This window comes from Trichomonas vaginalis, chromosome II (assembly GCF_026262505.1).
Source record: "Trichomonas vaginalis G3 chromosome II, whole genome shotgun sequence".
NCBI classification, from domain to species: Eukaryota; Parabasalia; order Trichomonadida; family Trichomonadidae; genus Trichomonas; species Trichomonas vaginalis.
The window spans coordinates 23582862-23601815 of NC_067204.1; the positions used below are offsets into that span (position 1 = coordinate 23582862).

Sequence of the window (18954 nt, forward strand, 5' to 3'; positions counted from 1 at the left end):
TGAATCCTGATACACGAAAGCCAATCATTAATCCAAGAATTTTATATGTTGAATATAATAACGGTAAATTTATGGGAATGATAACGGTTGAAGATGATTTTTGCCCTTGTTATTCATTCGATTGTATCCAATGGTTCAAATGTAATTTAAATCAAGATGCTAAATTTAAATATCCAAATAATCCTATTAGATGTGTTAATAATAAATGGGTACTAATTTATGAAGTCAATCAAATTTTCATTAGTGAGGATGGGATAAATTATTATATGTTTAGTATGATGTCATCAGATTTGAAAATTGATTATACAAGTAAGTGGTATTACATTAACAACATGTATTTTATCCTACAAAATGATAAAATTTATAGATCATCTTCAATATCACAAGGTCAATTTGAACAAATTTTTCAAGCTGATGGAGACATTGAAGCTTTATGTTATGGATCAAATGTTTATGTTCTCGTTTCAGGTGAAATGGTCTATTCATATCCTGTAAGTTATAACAGACATATTTATTTATCACAGGATTTATCAAATTGGGAATTGGTTTATTCATTCACTCCAAAATTTACTCAAAATTATAGATTTACAAATTTATTTTATATTGATGGGTATTTCATTGCTTTAGGATGTGGTGATTTAGTAAATATCAGTAGTGATGGAAGAAACTGGTCTGAAATCACAAAATTTCAAGATGTTAGAAAAGCAATTTTCAAAAATAATACGTTAATATTGATAACAAGACCAGTTTTAAATACTCACCCAAATTCAATATTATATAATAAATTCAATATTATATAATAAATTCAATATTATATAATAAATTCAATATTCATAATGGATTAAATACAATTCTTGAGATGATTTACCCCATTGGTTCTATTTATACGTCAATGAACTCAACAAATCCTTCAAAAGTTTTAGGTTTTGGTGCGTGGGAACAGATTGTAGATAAATTCTTCTATTGTGCGAACTCTTCAAAGGAAACCGGTGGTTCAAAGAAAATTACTGAAGCAAACCTTCCACCGCACACTCATACAGGAACTACAAACACATCAGGTAATCATAGTCACTCATTAAGAGACCATCCATTATACAACTCAGAATATTATGCTGGCAATGACGTTTTATCTCCAGATTATAACCATTCAGCAAAAAAGACTTTTCGACCAACTGAACCAGGAGGAAATCATTCACATACTTTCACAACAAATCCAACAGGCTTGGGTGCAGATTATATGCCACCATTTATGACTGTATTCGCATGGTACCGCATTTATTGAATGTGCGTGAGCCTACTTTGCAGGCTTACCGCGTTCATTGAATGAACTAAATATATTTTATGTTTGTAATTAATTAGGTAATGAAGTAATGAATGAACTGCAGAAATAAATGTTTACGTTAATGTTTACAGGTTATTCAATAATGAATTATTTTTGAAGAACTGAAGGTGCTACCATGTTACCATGTGCTACCAGGTCATTTAACTTCTTTTAAAAAATGAGACAACATGACATTTAGACAACAACACAGGAGGAAGGCAGTTATGAATTATTTTTGAAGAACTGAAGGTGCTACCATGTTACCAGGTCATTTAACTCATGACATTTTGACAACAACACAGGAGGAAGGCAGTTATGAATTATTTTTGAAGAACTGAAGGTGCTACCATGTTACCATGTGCTACCAGGTCATTTAACTTCTCTGAAAAAGTGTGACAACATGACATTTTGACAACAACACAGGAAATGATTTGTCATGACTTCATCGGAATGAGTGTAAATGACCCAAAAATAAAGTTAGTTTTAAATTATTTTTTATTTTTTTTTTGTATGTAAGAACAGAAATGTCAGTCGAAGCAAAAATTCACTAACAAATCTAATGGCGAAACATTCACAAAAGGCACTTATAACGGTATTGAAGTCTTAGTAGAGACAAGGATGGTTACATTAATGCAACAAAGATGGCAAGAGAAGCAGGAAAGTTAAACCATTTAAACAGATTTCTCAATAGTGCTAAAATACAGGAAATTCTTGAGTTTTGGATGAACGAATACGGTGGAGCCAAAAGTGGCTCGACCTCAAAACAAGCATTTTATGAGCTTACTAAGGGTGTTATAAATGAATTCAAAGGTATTTACATACATCCTGACCTCGTTCATTTTGTTGCTGAATGGTGCTCTGTAAAGTATGCATTTTATGTCAAAGATATTATGGACTCCATAGACAAGAAAGTTCATGAGAAATTAGATGAAGAAGAACTTGAAGATACAGTAGAGAATGCTAAACCTTTGTTTGAAGAAGAAGTTGGAAAAATGTGCGAAAAACAATTAGAACATGAACGTGAGTTATGTTATGGTTATAGAGATTCTCCATACGAACTAGACCAATGGGAACAAGAAAATTTAAAGAGAGAATTTAGAGAATATGAACTCGCTAAGATAGCATTAGAAGCTGCAGAAAAGAAGTTAAAAGCTTGGGTTGTTTTGTACAAAAATATTGTGAGTAAATGAACCATTTATTTTTATTGAATTCACCAAAATAATTTTTAGGGTAGATGGTTAGATCTAACTCATGACATTTTGACAACAACACAGGAGGAAGGCAGTTATGAATTATTTTTGAAGAACTGAAGGTGCTACCATGTTACCATGTGCTACCAGGTCATTTAACTTCTCTGAAAAAGTGTGACAACATGACATTTTGACAACAACACAGGAGGAAGGCAGTTATGAATTATTTTTTGAAGAACTGAAGGTGCTACCATGTTACCATGTGCTACCAGGTCATTTAACTTCTCTGAAAAAGTGTGACAACATGACATTTTGACAACAAACAGGAGGAAGGCAGTTATGAATTATTTTTGAAGAACTGAAGGTGTCACTATGTCACCATGTGCTACCAGGTCATTTAACTTCTCTGAAAAAGTGTGACAACATGACATTTTGACAACATTTACGAAAATATGATGCAGTCCAAAAATAAAGTTAGTTTTTAAAATTATTTTTATTTTTTTATTTCTATATAAATGACGGCAACAAACAACAACAGCAACTATATCGTTTCTGATGAAAAAGTTATTGATTCATTAGTTGAGGAATTAGTTATGACAGAAACTAAAACCCTCAATGAAAGAATTGGTGAAAACATGATTGATTTACATAACTACCTCAAACATGATGGAGGAAGAGGAAGGAAAACTGGTATGGCTTTATTAGTAAATAAAATATCAAATTTAACGATTATAGATGTTGATATCAATAAATCATACAATGATGAACTTAAAGAAACAGTTAGAAAAGACATTTTATCAAAACTTTCGGATAAAGATGTTATCGTTAAAACCGCATCAGGAGGTCTTCACATTTATTGCAACACTAATTTCTTCTATTCAACCTCGAACAGAATGATTAAATGTTATTCCTGCAATGATTATGATATTGACATAATGACTTCTATGGATGATTCAAAGCGTTCTTTAGTAGTTATGGCTGATTCAAGAGTTCGCAAGAATGCAACAGAACCAATCAATACATACTCATTCATTCGTGGAAGTTATGATTCAACATTAACTAGAACAGTAAACGATATATTAAATGATTTGAATATTAAGGTAAGAGTTGAACAGAAGAATGAAGAAATAAAGAGTATAATGAATGAAAACAAAGATGTAAACATTGACGATAAACTTGCCCAGAGCATAGTTGATGGCATCTGTGATTTTGAAGTACATAATGACGGTGGAAACATGAATTTAGAAAAAGAAGTTACATTATTCACACTGTTTCAAGCAATTAATTCGTTACCTAATCATTTAATTAATGAAGCATACGATAACGTTTATAACTTCTGCAGTTTAACAGAAAATGCAAAAAGTAATTTTGAAAAAGCACGTGATAGATATGCACATTTAATGACTTCTCCATTTGTTTTAGTGAAGATTCTAAAACTATACCAAAAGGAATATTATGATGAATATGTTTTACCTTTATTACGTAAGCCAAAAATAACATTTGATATAAAACTTGATGATTCATTCTTGATAACAGATATTAGACGCAAGGCTGAAAATCATCAGTATAAAAACAGTTCTGAAGTAATTGAGGATTTATCACGTGTAATCCGTTTTGTAGATTGTGGAAACAAATACTTCATTCAGAAAGATTACAACATACACGACAAAATGAATCAAATATCATTCGTTCTTCAATCAAACATGAAAGAGTCACTCAAAATGATTAAATTATTTAAAGAAGAAGGTAAAACCATAACAGCATGGGACGTACTACTAAATCAATTATCCTCATTAACAGTTAAAGGTGTTTGCTTTAAATCTGATTCCCCAGATGTTTTCTCAACGTTTCAGGGTTATAAATACAACATTCTTGAAAAGCCTGATTACTCAAAAATTGAGATGTTTATGAATTTCATTAAAGAAGCCATTTGTGATAATAACGATGAAATGTATAAATACCTTCTCGGCTGGATTGCATCAATGATTCAACATCCTGGAATCAAGAATGAAACAGCAATTATTTTGAAAGGACTTCAGGGAACAGGTAAAAACAGATTTACAGACATTATTTCTGAACTTCTCGCTGGTTATTCATGTAAAAACATTACTGAAATAAGTGAGCTAACGGGTAATTTCAATTCGGTTGTTGAAAATAAAATGTTTCTTGTACTTAATGAACTCAAGAATGTTGGTGAAGACAGACTCGCAAACTTCAACGCTTTGAAATCAATTATTACGGATAATCAAATTAGAATTAATGAAAAGAATCAACCCAGAAGAACAGCACAGAACGTTGCAAACTTCATTTTCGTAACTAACAACGTCTACCCTGTCAAAATTGAAGTTGGAGACAGAAGATACGTAGTTTTAAGAGTTAATGGTAAATTCAAGGGTCAATTTGATTACTTCAAGAATTTAATGGATTCATGCACTAAGGAATTTTATGATAATTTACTGACGTATTTTATGCAATATGACCTTTCATCATTTAATGTACGAATCATACCGATGACTGAAGCCAAACAAGATTTAATAGAATTATCATCAAATCCTTTAGATGTATGGATAAATACACATTATGATGAATTGTGTGCAGGTATGACGTGTGAAAATGCTCTATTCTGCAAACCATCAGACATGAAAGACAAGAATTTCCAAATGAGTATTAAGGATAAATGTGATAGGAAACATAGAAGAATAGACGGTAAACAAACATGGTGTTATGTTTTGAAAGAAGAAATGAAAGGATTATATAAACAGGTTGAACCAAACGATAATGAGGATTCATTTACTGACGATGAAATACCTGTAAATGAAGCTTTATAAAGTATGATTTGAATTTATTTTTGCATTAATCCTCCTGTGTTGTTGTCAAAATGTCATGTTGTCACACTTTTTCAGAGAAGTTAAATGACCTGGTAGCACATGGTAACATGGTAGCACCTTCAGTTCTTCAAAAATAATTCATAACTGCCTTCCTCCTGTGTTGTTGTCACACTTTTTCAGAGAAGTTAAATGACCTGGTAGCACATGGTAACATGGTAGCACCTTCAGTTCTTCAAAAATAATTCATAACTGCCTTCCTCCTGTGTTGTTGTCTAAATGTCATGTTGTCTCATTTTTTAAAAGAAGTTAAATGACCTGGTAGCACATGGTAACATGGTAGCACCTTCAGTTCTTCAAAAATAATTCATAACTGCCTTCCTCCTGTGTTGTTGTCAAAATGTCATGTTGTCACAAACTTTAGAACGGCATAATTTAAATTTTTATTTTTATCATAAATGGATACCCCACAAGCTCAAAATTTACCACGAATCATAACAAGGGAGGAAATGATAAAAATGATGCAAGAACATGTTAAAAATAACAAACCACTAAAATTGAGAAAATGTGGTTATGCAGTAATGATGGAAAGAGAGATGTTGTCAAAGAGGAATAAAAATTAAATTTGGATTGAGTTTAAAAATTCATCTTTATTAAATTCATCTCTTCCAATCAATTTATTTATTCTATTAAATTCTTTTATTTTTGCTTCACTCAGTTTAAGGATTGAACGGTAAGTTTCTAATTTTTCGATTATTTCTTTATCGTTTTCAGTTCCATTAGTTTTATGGGCATCAACCCCACCGCATTGTGGCTTCTTTTTGTAATAGCATATTTTTGATTTAATTCTGTTTAGTTTCTTTTTATATTCATCGTCTGGACTCTTGGCTGCTTCGTTGTCACTCATTTTCTTACGAAATAAAAAAAATTAAATATTATTTAAATATAATGGAGTAATAAAATAAATCGGAAATTCTATTAATTTATTGTCAACTTCAACTAATACATTACCGTTAATATATCTAACAAATTCAGCTATTGTGTCAAATCTTCGTCTTCTTTTTGTCATTGATTTATCAGTTTTTCCATAATCGAGATGAATCAAAACTTTATCCCCTTGTTTAAAATTCATGAGCCCCGAATTAATTTGTTCACGTTTAACATCATTCAACCTTTCCATTTGCTTTCTAATATATTCCGCATTCTTTTGAAATATCATTTTTCATTTCCACTGGTTTCATGTTTATAGTTTCTATGCCATGTTATTATTATAATAATATACTAACTGTTGTATGATGGTCATGATTTCCATCCCAGTATATCTGACCGTTAACCCCTAACGCATCTCTAAGAGTTCTCATTACTGATCAACTATTTTATTATGAAACGTATATGGAGAGGATGAAAAGAAAAAATTAATTTGTGGGAAATAATGAGCCATAGCTGCCTGAAATCCTTTATCACCATCACCCCTGATATTATCTACTCTTTCATGATCTAGTAAGTATTGAATAGCTCTTCTTGTTTCCTGTTCTGTTTTCCCTTTCACTGGAATGCAATATAAATATCTAGTGTTAATGTTAATGGCAAATAAATAAGTAACTTTTCCTTTTGAATATTCCAGATGATCGATTTCGTATGAATATGGATATGGTGCAAATGAAGGGCGACTAAATTTTTCCTTTAACGGTTGAATTTTCGGGTCAATTGGTTTATTTAATATTTTGAAATCCTTTTTAAAATCTTTTTGCTTCTTTAATGTTTGAAATGGATATAATAAAGTGAATGATGAAGGATTAACTGAAGGAGGAGGCGGTACTGTCGTTGGAGGTTTTGGTGTTGCAAGTGGTTTAATTTTATCTGCTTTGATTTTGGAATTCCTTTTCATTCCTTCCTTCATTAATTCTGGATGTATTCTATTCATTTGTTTTAAATATGCTGTATATAAAGGTTTGATATACTTTCCCGCTTCGAGTTTATGTTGAAGGATGAATTCCAAAAGTTGATCTTCATTTAAAAGTCGGGCTGAATATGGTTTAACTAATGAATCATAAATTAAAGCTTGTGCATCATTTATGGTCTGAAGGACATGGGTGTTTTGTGGCTCAGGATTATATAATTTATATAATTCATCAATATCTTCTTCTGTTAATACTTTATTTTTGAAATCTTTCAACTGTTTAAGTTGTGATTTAGTTTTTCCCTTTGTATATTCATTATTTTTAATTTTGTCTTTAATTTCAGAAATTATTTTATTATGATATTTCAAAATTTCATTTTTATAATATGGATAATAATATTCCATATCATCACCCGTTATATTGTTATCATATTTTTGGAGATATGCTTTTAAATCATAATAATAAGAAAATTTTGATTAAATACTAAATCATCAATTAAAATTTTTAAATCTGTGTTATCCATTTATATAAAAATAAAATCAATGTTTTAAGGGTGCCCACCTCTTTGTCTCTTCTGTGGCATTTTATTAAAAATAAAATTTTAAATTGTATTAAATAAATGGCATACAACATCCATTTTCACAACATACAGCCTTAGTGTGTGCTCCTGTTAATGCAGTCTTACCGATTGTTAAGCGAGTCATTGACCCGTTTTTAAGTTGTAAATTAATATTTTGACCATCAAATATCAATTTATCATTTATTATATCCAAATAATTTTTAGGTGTTAATTGTTTATTTTGTCGTAAACTAACACCTTTCATTTTTTGTGCAATCTTTTTAAAATCACTTCCATCAATTGAACCGTTGAATGATGTATAACACTTAGGACATAAAGCAACCATGTTATCGCCTTGTTTCTCAATTGCTAAACCCAATAACTTCTTCTCATGTGCTTTTTCTTCAGCTTTATTCTTTAATTTAGGTTTAAATTTCTCATCAAAACAGAAGAAATCAAAAGGTGCGAATTTGAAAATGTTTTTATCATAAAATTGTTTATCGGTAACAATTGCTTGAAATGCTTGAGTGTTAGGAAGATTTGGATCGCCAGCGATTGCCCAATAAGATGAATCAGTATCACCTTCAATGAAATGAAAACGATTAACATTCATGCATTTATACATAAAATCATAAATGAAAACCAAATACCAGTATTTAGCATTATCTAAAGTGAAGAATGCCTCTTGTAAACATGTTCACATCTATAAAATCTATCTTTAAGCATCACTTGATATGTATCCTCTCCTATTTCTCTTATGTTTTTAAACTTATTTGACATACATGCAACGCGTGCCTTCTGTGCATTCATTATTTTAGTCTTTGCGTAATTTTGTGTATTCATTGCATCGTAACCATATGATCCATTAAGTGAAATCTTGCAAAATAAACTTTTTCCTTTATTTCCTTCTAATTCAGCCTTTTGTCTTTCGTTCATAAATTCATTCGCAAATTCATTAAAACAAGTGTTTTTAGTAAATGTTAAAATTGATTGAATGTCATCAATGATAAAATGAAATCTGTCGATTAGATACCAAAGATAATAAGAAGAAAATGGTTGATATTGGTTGTGTGTTGATGCTAACTGAGTTAATTTTCTCTGTTTCTGGTCAACTGGTAAATTGTTTGATTTCATGTAATTATACATAAAACTGCCAATTGTTTTTTCATCTGTGATAATATCTAAGTTTCTTATTATCGGTAAAAAGTTTATGTAATCATTAATGTATTTTTCATCAATGTGACCCTTTACTTCAGCCACGAATAAAGTATTTTTCTTCTTAATTATTCCCAGTGCTTTTGCTTTCTTTGTTGCTGTATCACAAATGATAACACCATTCAATCTTCCCGGCATATACATTTTATGGTCAGTATATTGAATGAAATCATGAGGATTAGATGAAAATGATGAAGGATATAATGAATTAAAATCAACACCAACGAAATGAGTCATAATGTTGGTGGTGTCCTCATTTGATACAGTTTTAGTTTCTGGATTATATGAAAGTTTATTAATGTGCGTGATTCCTTTAAGATTAACACGATGTTGAACATTTGATAAACCACCAGTAATTCCATTACGGAGAATGTGATAAGCTTCAACTGAATCTAAAGTCATTGGTAAATTATTTTTTAATGCATAATTTCTTAAATTGATTCTTAAACGTTGAACATCTTCATCTTTATTTGATTTTACGACATTGCAATAACAACACATTAACTGACAATTTTCTTTAGTATGTGGTTTTTCATTATCTATTCTATCCAATGTTGGTTTATTAGCATATGTAAACGCTTTACCACACATTTTGCATTTAGATGAAAGGATTAAATCGTGATAGTATTGAAAATCATCCATTGAAACATTGTTTTTAGTATCCCTTTCTGCTTTTTCATCTTGTTTCTTATATGATTCAATTTTATATTTCCAATACTTTTTCGTTAATTCAAAACTTGATTCCACATTTTCTTCTTCTGGATATGTTTCGTTAGGATTAAAGTCTTTATATGCTAAAGCGTAACGAATCATTGAAGCATTCGATGATAAAGAAAGATTATGAAGCATATCAATTTTATAAACAAATGTTTCTTCAATAATTTTATCAATTGGGTCAATCATAATTTCAACATCTTTATTGCAATAATGAATAAAATATTCTAATCTATTCTTAAAGTTTTTAGCATCATTGAGATATATTTGATAATCACTATCTGATATAGTTTCTTGAGTTAATGCTGAATAAAATGAATCTTTCGTGAATGGTTCCTCTTTATATAATTCTTCTTCGTAATTCTCCCATGTGATGAATTGATAAGGGAAAAAGGATTTAACACGTGATTTATTGTTTCCGAAATCTTGAGTGAATTGGTCTAATGTCCCACCCGCTATATAATTTCTGATGTCAATAAATCTCAATTCATATGGAGTGTTTGTTTTCTTTACAATGATTTGCTTAAATTGAGAAGAAGAACCCAGCATTGATTTTATTTTCCATTTTGCAGTGTTTAAATCACGAAGAATTAAATTTAAATCAAACTTTCCCGAATTAAAACCTATGATATTCACTTTATTGAATTCTTCATCTAAAAGCTCTTTCATTGCTTCCTTTTGTTTCTCATTTAATGTATTCATTAATTCTTCATATTGTTCAATATTTGATTTAGCAACTAATGAACAGGTTGAAAATAAAAATTCAATCCAATCAGAGATGAACGAATCACTTGATGTTAAGCAAAAATTCCTCGTAAATGTTTTATCATTTAATTTAACCGTTGATGATACCATAAATGGTTTTAAGTAAGCGTTCAAAGTTGCACATTCAGAAAGTTGAAGTTCTTCTTTAGTCTCTAATGTTTCGAAGTCAAAAGTAATATAATATCTTGTTGGTTTATAATATTCCTGCAAATTATGTGCTAATAGCCATTGATATATCTTCTGTTTCGTAATATGTGGTGCATATGGTTGCTGTGTATTTTGCAATTGAACGTCTTGAATTAATCTTCCATTATTTTCTTTACATTTCTCACAATGCTTTAAAAATCTTCTTTGGTTTTTCCTTTCTGGATCATCACGGATAGAATAAACTTCTTCTTTACAATATGGACAAACTCTATAGCCAGTGAGTGCTTCAACGTCTGTTATTCTGTCAGCGTGAAGTTTTCCACATGGACTCTGTGTTAATAAAATATTTACTGTTTCAAATTCTGGATCTATCATTATTGATTCCACTAATGGAAAGTCTACCTTGTTAATGTCTACGTCTTCTGGTTGAGGGTCACAATAATAAAAATCAATATTAACGTTTAACATTCTTGCTAACCTCTCACTTTCTGATGAAATGTCAAATCCTTCATATGCATCTATGGCTTCATTTAAATAACTTCTACGAGTTTTAGGATTAACACCATCAGGAATTTATAGAAGCGTTTAAATAACCTTCTACCTTCTGCTCTAATTTGATTATCATTCATTTTAGCTGTTCCATTTTTGTTCATTTATGTAAGAATAAAAATTAAAAAATAAATAAAAATAAAGTTTATTTTTTTTAAAGTCCGAGACTCAGAGAGTCCAGGGTTAAAGCCCATAAAATGAATTAAGAACACATAAATTTTTATCATCTGCGACGTGACGAATACATTTTAATTTACTCAAGAATGCGTACCCTGATACATTAAATCTAATTCCTGTCTTATTTAATTTCACAACTTTGAAAAGGAATGTATGAATAGCTATAAAATGATGAGATGATGTTTTATGGGTTGCTTCCATTTTTTCTGAAATAAATGAATAAATATAATGTTTATAAGTTTTCATATCTTTTATGTTCTTAATAACGAATGGTATAGACCTTTCCACTTCATCTTCCTTCGGTGCTGTTCTTTCATATGAAACATTATTAGTATCTTCAACAATGAAACCACAATCACATAAAATTTTATATGTTCCAATGGTTTCTTTTGATATTTTATCTAATAAATCAAAACTTTATCAACACCTGTGCATTTATTTAAATAATAATTTGTGTAAATATCATGGTCTTCTTTCTTAATCGTATTTGTTGCATATGTTACATTTTTCAATGCTTTTTTGAATTTTTCAGAATCAAGAGGAGGTGAAAGTAATATACATGGATAATCTCCATCGTCAATAAACTGAAGCTTATGTTTATGAATAAATTTTGTGCCTTCTTCTGAAAGTGTTTCGTCAATATCACCATCTAATAAATTTTTAGTAGATTCCAAAAAGTAATTTTTATATCTTTCCTCATGTGATTTTTGAACTTCTGATTCTGAAGCTGGGATATTCATTAAACCCTCTACTTCATTCTCAGCATTTCTTAATTCCTTAATTTTTTCATCTATTTCATCTCTTAATTGTTCCAATTTCTCAATCTCATCGTTATAATATTCATCTTGTTTAATTTTTTCTTCAAAATATTCAGGAGATGTTTCAAGGCTCTCTGAGCCCAGGTCCTCTGGACCATAAAGAGGAATATTCTCCTGTTTTTCAACTTTTTTGGGATATAAATATCTCATTATAGCCTTTTTAGTAATTGGTCCGTTATATTTAAATTCATTCAACAATCTGGAAAACTCTTTCACATTCTGCATATATGTTGGATAAGAACCGTCTCCAAAATTTTCTAAAATATTTTCTAATTCTGAATTAGTGAACTTTAAAGATTTCAATGAATTAGTTGTTATACTCATTTATTATAAAATAAAAAATAAATAAAATAAATTTAACTTAGTTTTAATTTTACGTAAGAAGTCAATTTTTTATTTTTTATTTCGTTATGTATGGGCTGAGTGTAAATGTCTTACAATTTTGAAAATTTTTTAAATCTTAATTTATTCAAAAACGTAAGAATAAAAACCGTAAGAATCATACATTTTTTACTTCATATGTTAAAAAAAATGATACAAAATCGTTCAATATTGTATGAATTCTTACGTTTACAAAAAAAGTCACACAACCCTTCCACATATACTACTTGTTTTATTGGATTCTCTTTCTTTTTGTATTTATCATTATTTTGTCAAATTCTCTCAATATTGATGAATTCCCTCTTAGTATTGCAATCAAATCGAAATCAACAGAAATTGTCAAAATCTTAGTTGAACATGGTGCAGATATTAACATGAAACTTATTCTCTTTCTTTTCATATTTATCATTGTTTTATAGAGCTTTCTTTCTACTCATATTCATCATTATTTTGTCAAATTCTCTCAATATTGATGAATGCCCTCTTAGTATTGCAATCAAATCGAAATCAATAGAAATTGTCAAAATCTTAGTTGAACATGGTGCAAATGTTAACATGAATTTTTTTCTCTTTCTTTTTGTATTTATCATTGTTTTATAGAATTCTCTTTATTTTAATATTCATCATTGTTAGTAGTATATGTGAAAGGGTTTACTGACTTTTTTTGTTACATCTATATATAGACGATGCATTAAAATATAATTTATAAACACATTAAAAAAATTAACATTAATTTTAAAATAATTTATTTTTTATCTTTTATAAAAGAAGCTATATATAGATGATGTCAGATATTCCGCGATTAATTAAACATTGTTTAAATCCTGAATGGGTTAAACTTCAATTTAAAAATGAAGATTGTGAATTATTAAATGAATATGAAAGCCAAAATAAGCTAATGAGGTATAAATATAATGATAAAGAATATTTAATTTCATGGAATCAATGGAGTCATAATCAAAGACCTCATAAACGAGAAGAAGAAATTGAAAATAATGAAATGGAAATCATTGATGACATTAAAGAGGATGGAATTCCTAAATTTTGTAGAAAAACCTTTAGAACTAAGTTAGGAGCATATAAACGTAGAGTATTAAATCCTGAATACATAAAACATTTATTTAAAAAGGAAGACTGTGAATTATTAAACGTTAATGAATATGAAAATGCTAAATCAAAACTGAGATATAAATATATTGGAAGTGATGAAAGGTGTAAAGATAAAGATAAAGTTTATTCAGTTTCATATAATAACTGGCACACGTTAGGGATAAGAAAACATTTAGGAGATTATGGGAAATGTTCTGAATTCTTTAAATCTAGTATGTACGAGAGAGTAAAAGAAATTAGAAATAATTATTTTCATGAATGAAAAATAAATGAGAAAAATTCATGTCTTACATTTTTTGAATAATTTATTTTTTTATTTTGTATGAAATGAGCGTCAAAACTAACAAAGTTAAAAAATTAGGATTCACAAACGGGGAAATAAAGGATATATTAAAGGAGGCAGGTTATGAAGTTAGTAAATATTATTTAAGAAATTGTCAAAAATTTGCCGAGTTCTTAAATGATTTAAATTATGATGGAAAAATGAATAAAGATGATGTTATAAATTTCTTATATCCCACATCTGAAGAAGAAAAACCTAAAGAACCTGATGTTTTCCCTGAATATTATGAAGAACGAATTAAAGATGATGAATATGATGAAATTGAAAGACTGGAAAAAATAAGAGATGAAATAGATGAAAAAATTAAGGAATTAAGAGAAGTTGAAAAATATAATGAGAATGAAGTAGAGGGTTTAATGAATATCCCAGCTTCAGAATCAGAAGTACAGAAATCTCATGAAGAAAGATATAAAAATTACTTTTTGGAATCTACTAAAAATTTATTAGATGGTGAAATAAACGAAACACTTTCAGAAGAAGGCACAAAATTTATTCATAAACATAAGCTTCAGTTTATTGACGATGGAGATTATCCATGTATATTACTTTCACCTCCTCTTGATTCTGAAAAATTCAAAAAAGCATTGAAAAATGTAACATATGCAACAAATACGATTAAGAAAGAAGACCATGATATTTACACAAATTATTATTTAAATAAATGCACAGGTGTTGATAAAGTTTTTGGATTATTAGATAAAATATCAAAAGAAACCATTGGAACCTATAAAATTTTATGCGATTGTGGTTTCATTATTGAAGATACCAATAATGTTTCATATGAAAGAACAGCACCGAAGGAAGACGAAGTGGAAAGGTCTATACCATTCGTTATTAAGAACATAAAAGATATGAAAACTTATAAACATTATATTTATTCATTTATTTCAGAAAAAATGGAAGCAACCCATAAAACATCATCTCATCATTTTATAGCTATTCATACATTCCTTTTCAAAGTTGTGAAATTAAATAAGACAGGAATTAGATTTAATGTATCAGGGTACGCATTCTTGAGTAAATTAAAATGTATTCGTCACGTCGCAGATGATAAAAATTTATGTGTTCTTAATTCATTTTATGGGCTTTAGCCCTGGACTTTAAAAAAATAAACTTTATTTTTATTTATTTTTTTAATTTTTATTCTTACATAAATGAATAAAAATGGAACCGCTAAAATGAATGATAATCAAATTAGAGCTGAAGGTAGAAGGTTATTTAAACGCTTCTATAACATTCCTGATGGTGTTAATCCTAAAACTCGTAGAAGCTATTTAAATGAAGCAATAGATGCATATGAAGGATTTGACATTTCATCAGAAAGTGAGAGGTTAGCAAGAATGTTAAATGTTAATATTGATTTTTATTATTGTGACCCTCAACCAGAAGACGTAGACATTAACAAGGTAGACTTTCCATTAGTGGAATCAATAATGATAGATCCAGAATTTGAAACAGTAAATATTTTATTAACACAGAGTCCATGTGGAAAACTTCACGCTGACAGAATAACAGACGTTGAAGCACTCACCGGCTATAGAGTTTGCCCCTTTTGCAAAGAAGAAGTTTATTCTATCCGTGATGATCCAGAAAGGAAAAACCAAAGAAGATTTTTAAAGCATTGTGAGAAATGTAAAGAAAATAATGGAAGATTAATTCAAGACGTTCAATTGCAAAACACACAACAACCATATGCACCACATATCACGAAACAGAAGATATATCAATGGCTATTAGCACATAATTTGCAGGAATATTATAAACCAACAAGATATTATATTACTTTTGACTTCGAAACATTAGAGACTAAAGAAGAACTTCAACTTTCTGAATGTGCAACTTTGAACGCTTACTTAAAACCATTCATGGTATCATCAACGGTTAAATTAAAGCCGCAAAGCGGCGAGGTTGTAGACCGTGATAAAACATTTACGAAGAATTTTTGCTTAACTTCAAGTGATTCGTTCATCTCTGATTGGATTGAGTTTTTATTTTCAACCTGTTCATTAGTTGTTGAATCAAATATTGAACAATATGAAGAATTAATGAAGTCACAAACATTAAATGAAAAACAAAAGGAAGCATTTAAAGAACTTCTAGATGAGGAATTCAATAAAGTGAATATCATAGGTTTTTAATTCGGGAAAGTTTGATTTAAATTTAATTCTTCGTGATTTAAACACCGCAAAATGGAAAATAAAATCAATGCTGGGTTCATCTTCACAATTTAAGCAAATCATTGTAAAGAAAACAAACGTTCCATATGAATTGAGATTTATTGACATCAGAAATTATATAGCGGGTGGGACATTAGACCAATTCACTCAAGATTTCGGAAACAATAAATCACGTGTTAAATCCTTTTTCCCTTATCAATTCATCACATGGGAAAATTACGAAGAAGAATTATATAAAGTGGAACCATTCACGAAAGATTCATTTTATTCAGCATTAACTCAAGAAACTATATCAGATAGTGATTATCAAATATATCTCAATGATGCTAAAAATTTTAAGAATAGATTAGAATATTTTATTCATTATTGCAATAAAGATGTTGAAATTATGATTGACCCAATTGATAAAATTATTGAAGAAACATTTGTTTATAAAATTGATATGCTTCATAATCTTTCTTTATCATCGAATGCTTCAATGATTCGTTACGCTTTAGCATATAAAGACTTTAATCCTAACGAAAAATATCCTGAGGAAGAAAATGTGGAATCAAGTTTTGAATTAACGAAAAAGTATTGGAAATATAAAATTGAATCATATAAGAAACAAGATGAAAAAGCAGAAAGGGATACTAAAAATAATGTTTCAATGGATGACTATCAATACTATCACGATTTAATCCTTTCATCTAAATGCAAAATGTGTGGTAAAGCGTTTACATATGCTAATAAACCAACATTAGATAGAATCGATAATGAAAAACCACATACCAAAGAAAATTGTCAGTTAATGTGTGTTATTGCAATGTCGTAAAATCAAATAAAGATGAAGATGTTCAACGTTTAAGAATCAATTTAAGAAATTATGCATTAAAAAATAATTTACCAATGACTTTAGATTCAGTTGAAGCTTATCACATTCTCCGTAATGGAATTACTGGTGGTTTATCAAATGTTCAACATAGAGTAAATCTTAAAGGAATCACGCACATTAATAAAATTTCATATAATCCAGAAACTAAAACTGTATCAAATGAGGACACCACCAATATCATGACTCATTTTTGGTGTTTGATTTTAATTCATTATATCCTTCATCATTTTCATCTAATCCTCATGATTTCATTCAATATACTGACCATAAAATGTATATGCCGGGAAGATTGAATGGTGTTATCATTTGTGATACAGCAACAAAGAAAGCAAAAGCACTGGGAATAATTAAGAAGAAAAATACTTTATTCGTGGCTGAAGTAAAGGGTCACATTGATGAAAAATACATTAATGATTACATAAACTTTTTACCGATAATAAGAAACTTAGATATTATCACAGATGAAAAAACAATTGGCAGTTTTATGTATAATTACATGAAATCAAACAATTTACCAGTTGACCAGAAACAGAGAAAATTAACTCAGTTAGCATCAACACACAACCAATATCAACCATTTTCTTCTTATTATCTTTGGTATCTAATCGACAGATTTCATTTTATCATTGATGACATTCAATCAATTTTAACATTTACTAAAAACACTTGTTTTAATGAATTTGCGAACGAATTTATGAATGAAAGACAAAAGGCTGAATTAGAAGGAAATAAAGGAAAAAGTTTATTTTGCAAGATTTCACTTAATGGATCATATGGTTACGATGCAATGAATACACAAAATTACGCAAGAGACTAAAATAATGAATGCACAGAAGGCACGCGTTGCATGTATGTCAAATAAGTTTAAAAACATAAGAGAAATAGGTGAAGATACGTATCAAGTGATGCTTAAAGATAGATTTTATAGATGTGATACATGTTTACAAGAGGCATTCTTCACTTTAGATAATGCTAAATACTGGTATTTGGTTTTCATTTATGATTTTATGTATAAATGCATGGATGTTAATCGTTTTCATTTCATTGAAGGTGATACTGATTCATCTTATTGGGCAATCGCTGGCGACCCAAATCTTCCTAACACTCAAGCATTTCAAGCAATTGTTACCGATAAAAAATTTTATGATAAAAACATTTACAAATTCGCACCTTTTGATTTCTTCTGTTTTGATGAGAAATTTAAACCTAAATTAAAGAATAAAGCTGAAGAAAAAGCACATGAGAAGAAGTTATTGGGTTTAGCAATTGAGAAACAAGGTGATAACATGGTTGCTTTATGCCCTAAGTGTTATACATCATTCAACGGTTCAATTGATGGAAGTGATTTTAAAAAGATTGCGCAAAAAATGAAAGGTGTTAGTTTACGACAAAATAAACAATTAACACCTAAAAATTATTTGGATATAATAAATGATAAAGTGATATTTGATGGTCAGAATATTAATTTACAACTTAAAAACGGGTCAATGACTCGCTTAACAATCGGTAAGACTGCATTAACAGGAGCACACACTAAGGCTGTATGTTGTGAAAATGGATGTTGTATGCCATTTATTTAATACAATTTATTTTTTTATTTTAATGAAATGCCACAGAAGAGACAAAAGGAACCGTTAATGATGGCTTTGATACTATGATTCAAAGAGGTGGGCACCCTTAAAACATTTATTTTATTTTTATATAAATGGATAACACAGATTTAAAAATTTTAATTGATGATTTAGTATTTAATCAAAATTTTCTTGATTATTATGATTTAAAAGCATATCTCCAAAAATATAATAAAAATATAACGGGTGATGATATGGATTATTATTATTCGTATTATAAAAATGAAATTTTGAAATATCATGATAAAATAATTTCT

At 29.1% G+C, this 18954-nt stretch overlaps 6 protein-coding genes and 4 pseudogenes across 10 annotated transcripts, besides 2 other annotated features; 5 read left to right on the plus strand and 5 right to left on the minus strand.

Annotated features, from left to right (window-relative positions):
• Nucleotides 1-12578: part of a mobile genetic element that runs on past the window's edge.
• On the plus strand, nt 893-1282 carry TVAGG3_0597430 (keratin-associated protein family; the record flags this gene model as incomplete). Its single annotated transcript, XM_051239660.1, has 1 exon — nt 893-1282. One exon carries the CDS (start codon nt 893-895, stop codon nt 1280-1282), a length of 390 nt encoding a protein of 129 aa, XP_051097484.1.
• On the plus strand, nt 2020-2398 carry TVAGG3_0597440 (uncharacterized protein; the record flags this gene model as incomplete). The annotated part of the gene is made up of 1 exon (XM_001318104.2): nt 2020-2398. A coding segment is annotated over one exon (379 nt), but the record flags the coding sequence as incomplete, so codon positions are not given.
• On the plus strand, nt 3651-4856 carry TVAGG3_0597450 (uncharacterized protein; the record flags this gene model as incomplete). The annotated part of the gene is made up of 1 exon (XM_051239661.1): nt 3651-4856. A coding segment is annotated over one exon (1206 nt), but the record flags the coding sequence as incomplete, so codon positions are not given.
• TVAGG3_0597460 (uncharacterized protein) lies at nt 5151-5339 on the plus strand (the record flags this gene model as incomplete). Its single annotated transcript, XM_051239662.1, has 1 exon — nt 5151-5339. The coding sequence occupies one exon, from the start codon at nt 5151-5153 to the stop codon at nt 5337-5339; it is 189 nt and encodes a 62-aa protein (XP_051097486.1).
• TVAGG3_0597470 (uncharacterized protein) lies at nt 5956-6243 on the minus strand (the record flags this gene model as incomplete). Its single annotated transcript, XM_051239663.1, has 1 exon — nt 5956-6243. One exon carries the CDS (start codon nt 6241-6243, stop codon nt 5956-5958), a length of 288 nt encoding a protein of 95 aa, XP_051097487.1.
• On the minus strand, nt 6265-7760 carry TVAGG3_0597480 (annotated as a pseudogene). Its single transcript has one exon. A coding segment is annotated over exon 1 (1496 nt).
• Nucleotides 7849-8421, minus strand: TVAGG3_0597490 (DNA/RNA polymerase superfamily; the record flags this gene model as incomplete). The annotated part of the gene is made up of 1 exon (XM_051239664.1): nt 7849-8421. One exon carries the CDS (start codon nt 8419-8421, stop codon nt 7849-7851), a length of 573 nt encoding a protein of 190 aa, XP_051097488.1.
• On the minus strand, nt 9338-10290 carry TVAGG3_0597500 (annotated as a pseudogene). Its single transcript has one exon. A coding segment is annotated over exon 1 (953 nt).
• TVAGG3_0597510 lies at nt 11370-12181 on the minus strand (annotated as a pseudogene). The gene has a single exon. A coding segment is annotated over exon 1 (812 nt).
• Nucleotides 12579-14032: 1454 nt separating the features above from the next.
• Nucleotides 14033-18954: part of a mobile genetic element that runs on past the window's edge.
• TVAGG3_0597530 lies at nt 15170-16663 on the plus strand (annotated as a pseudogene). The gene has a single exon. A coding segment is annotated over exon 1 (1494 nt).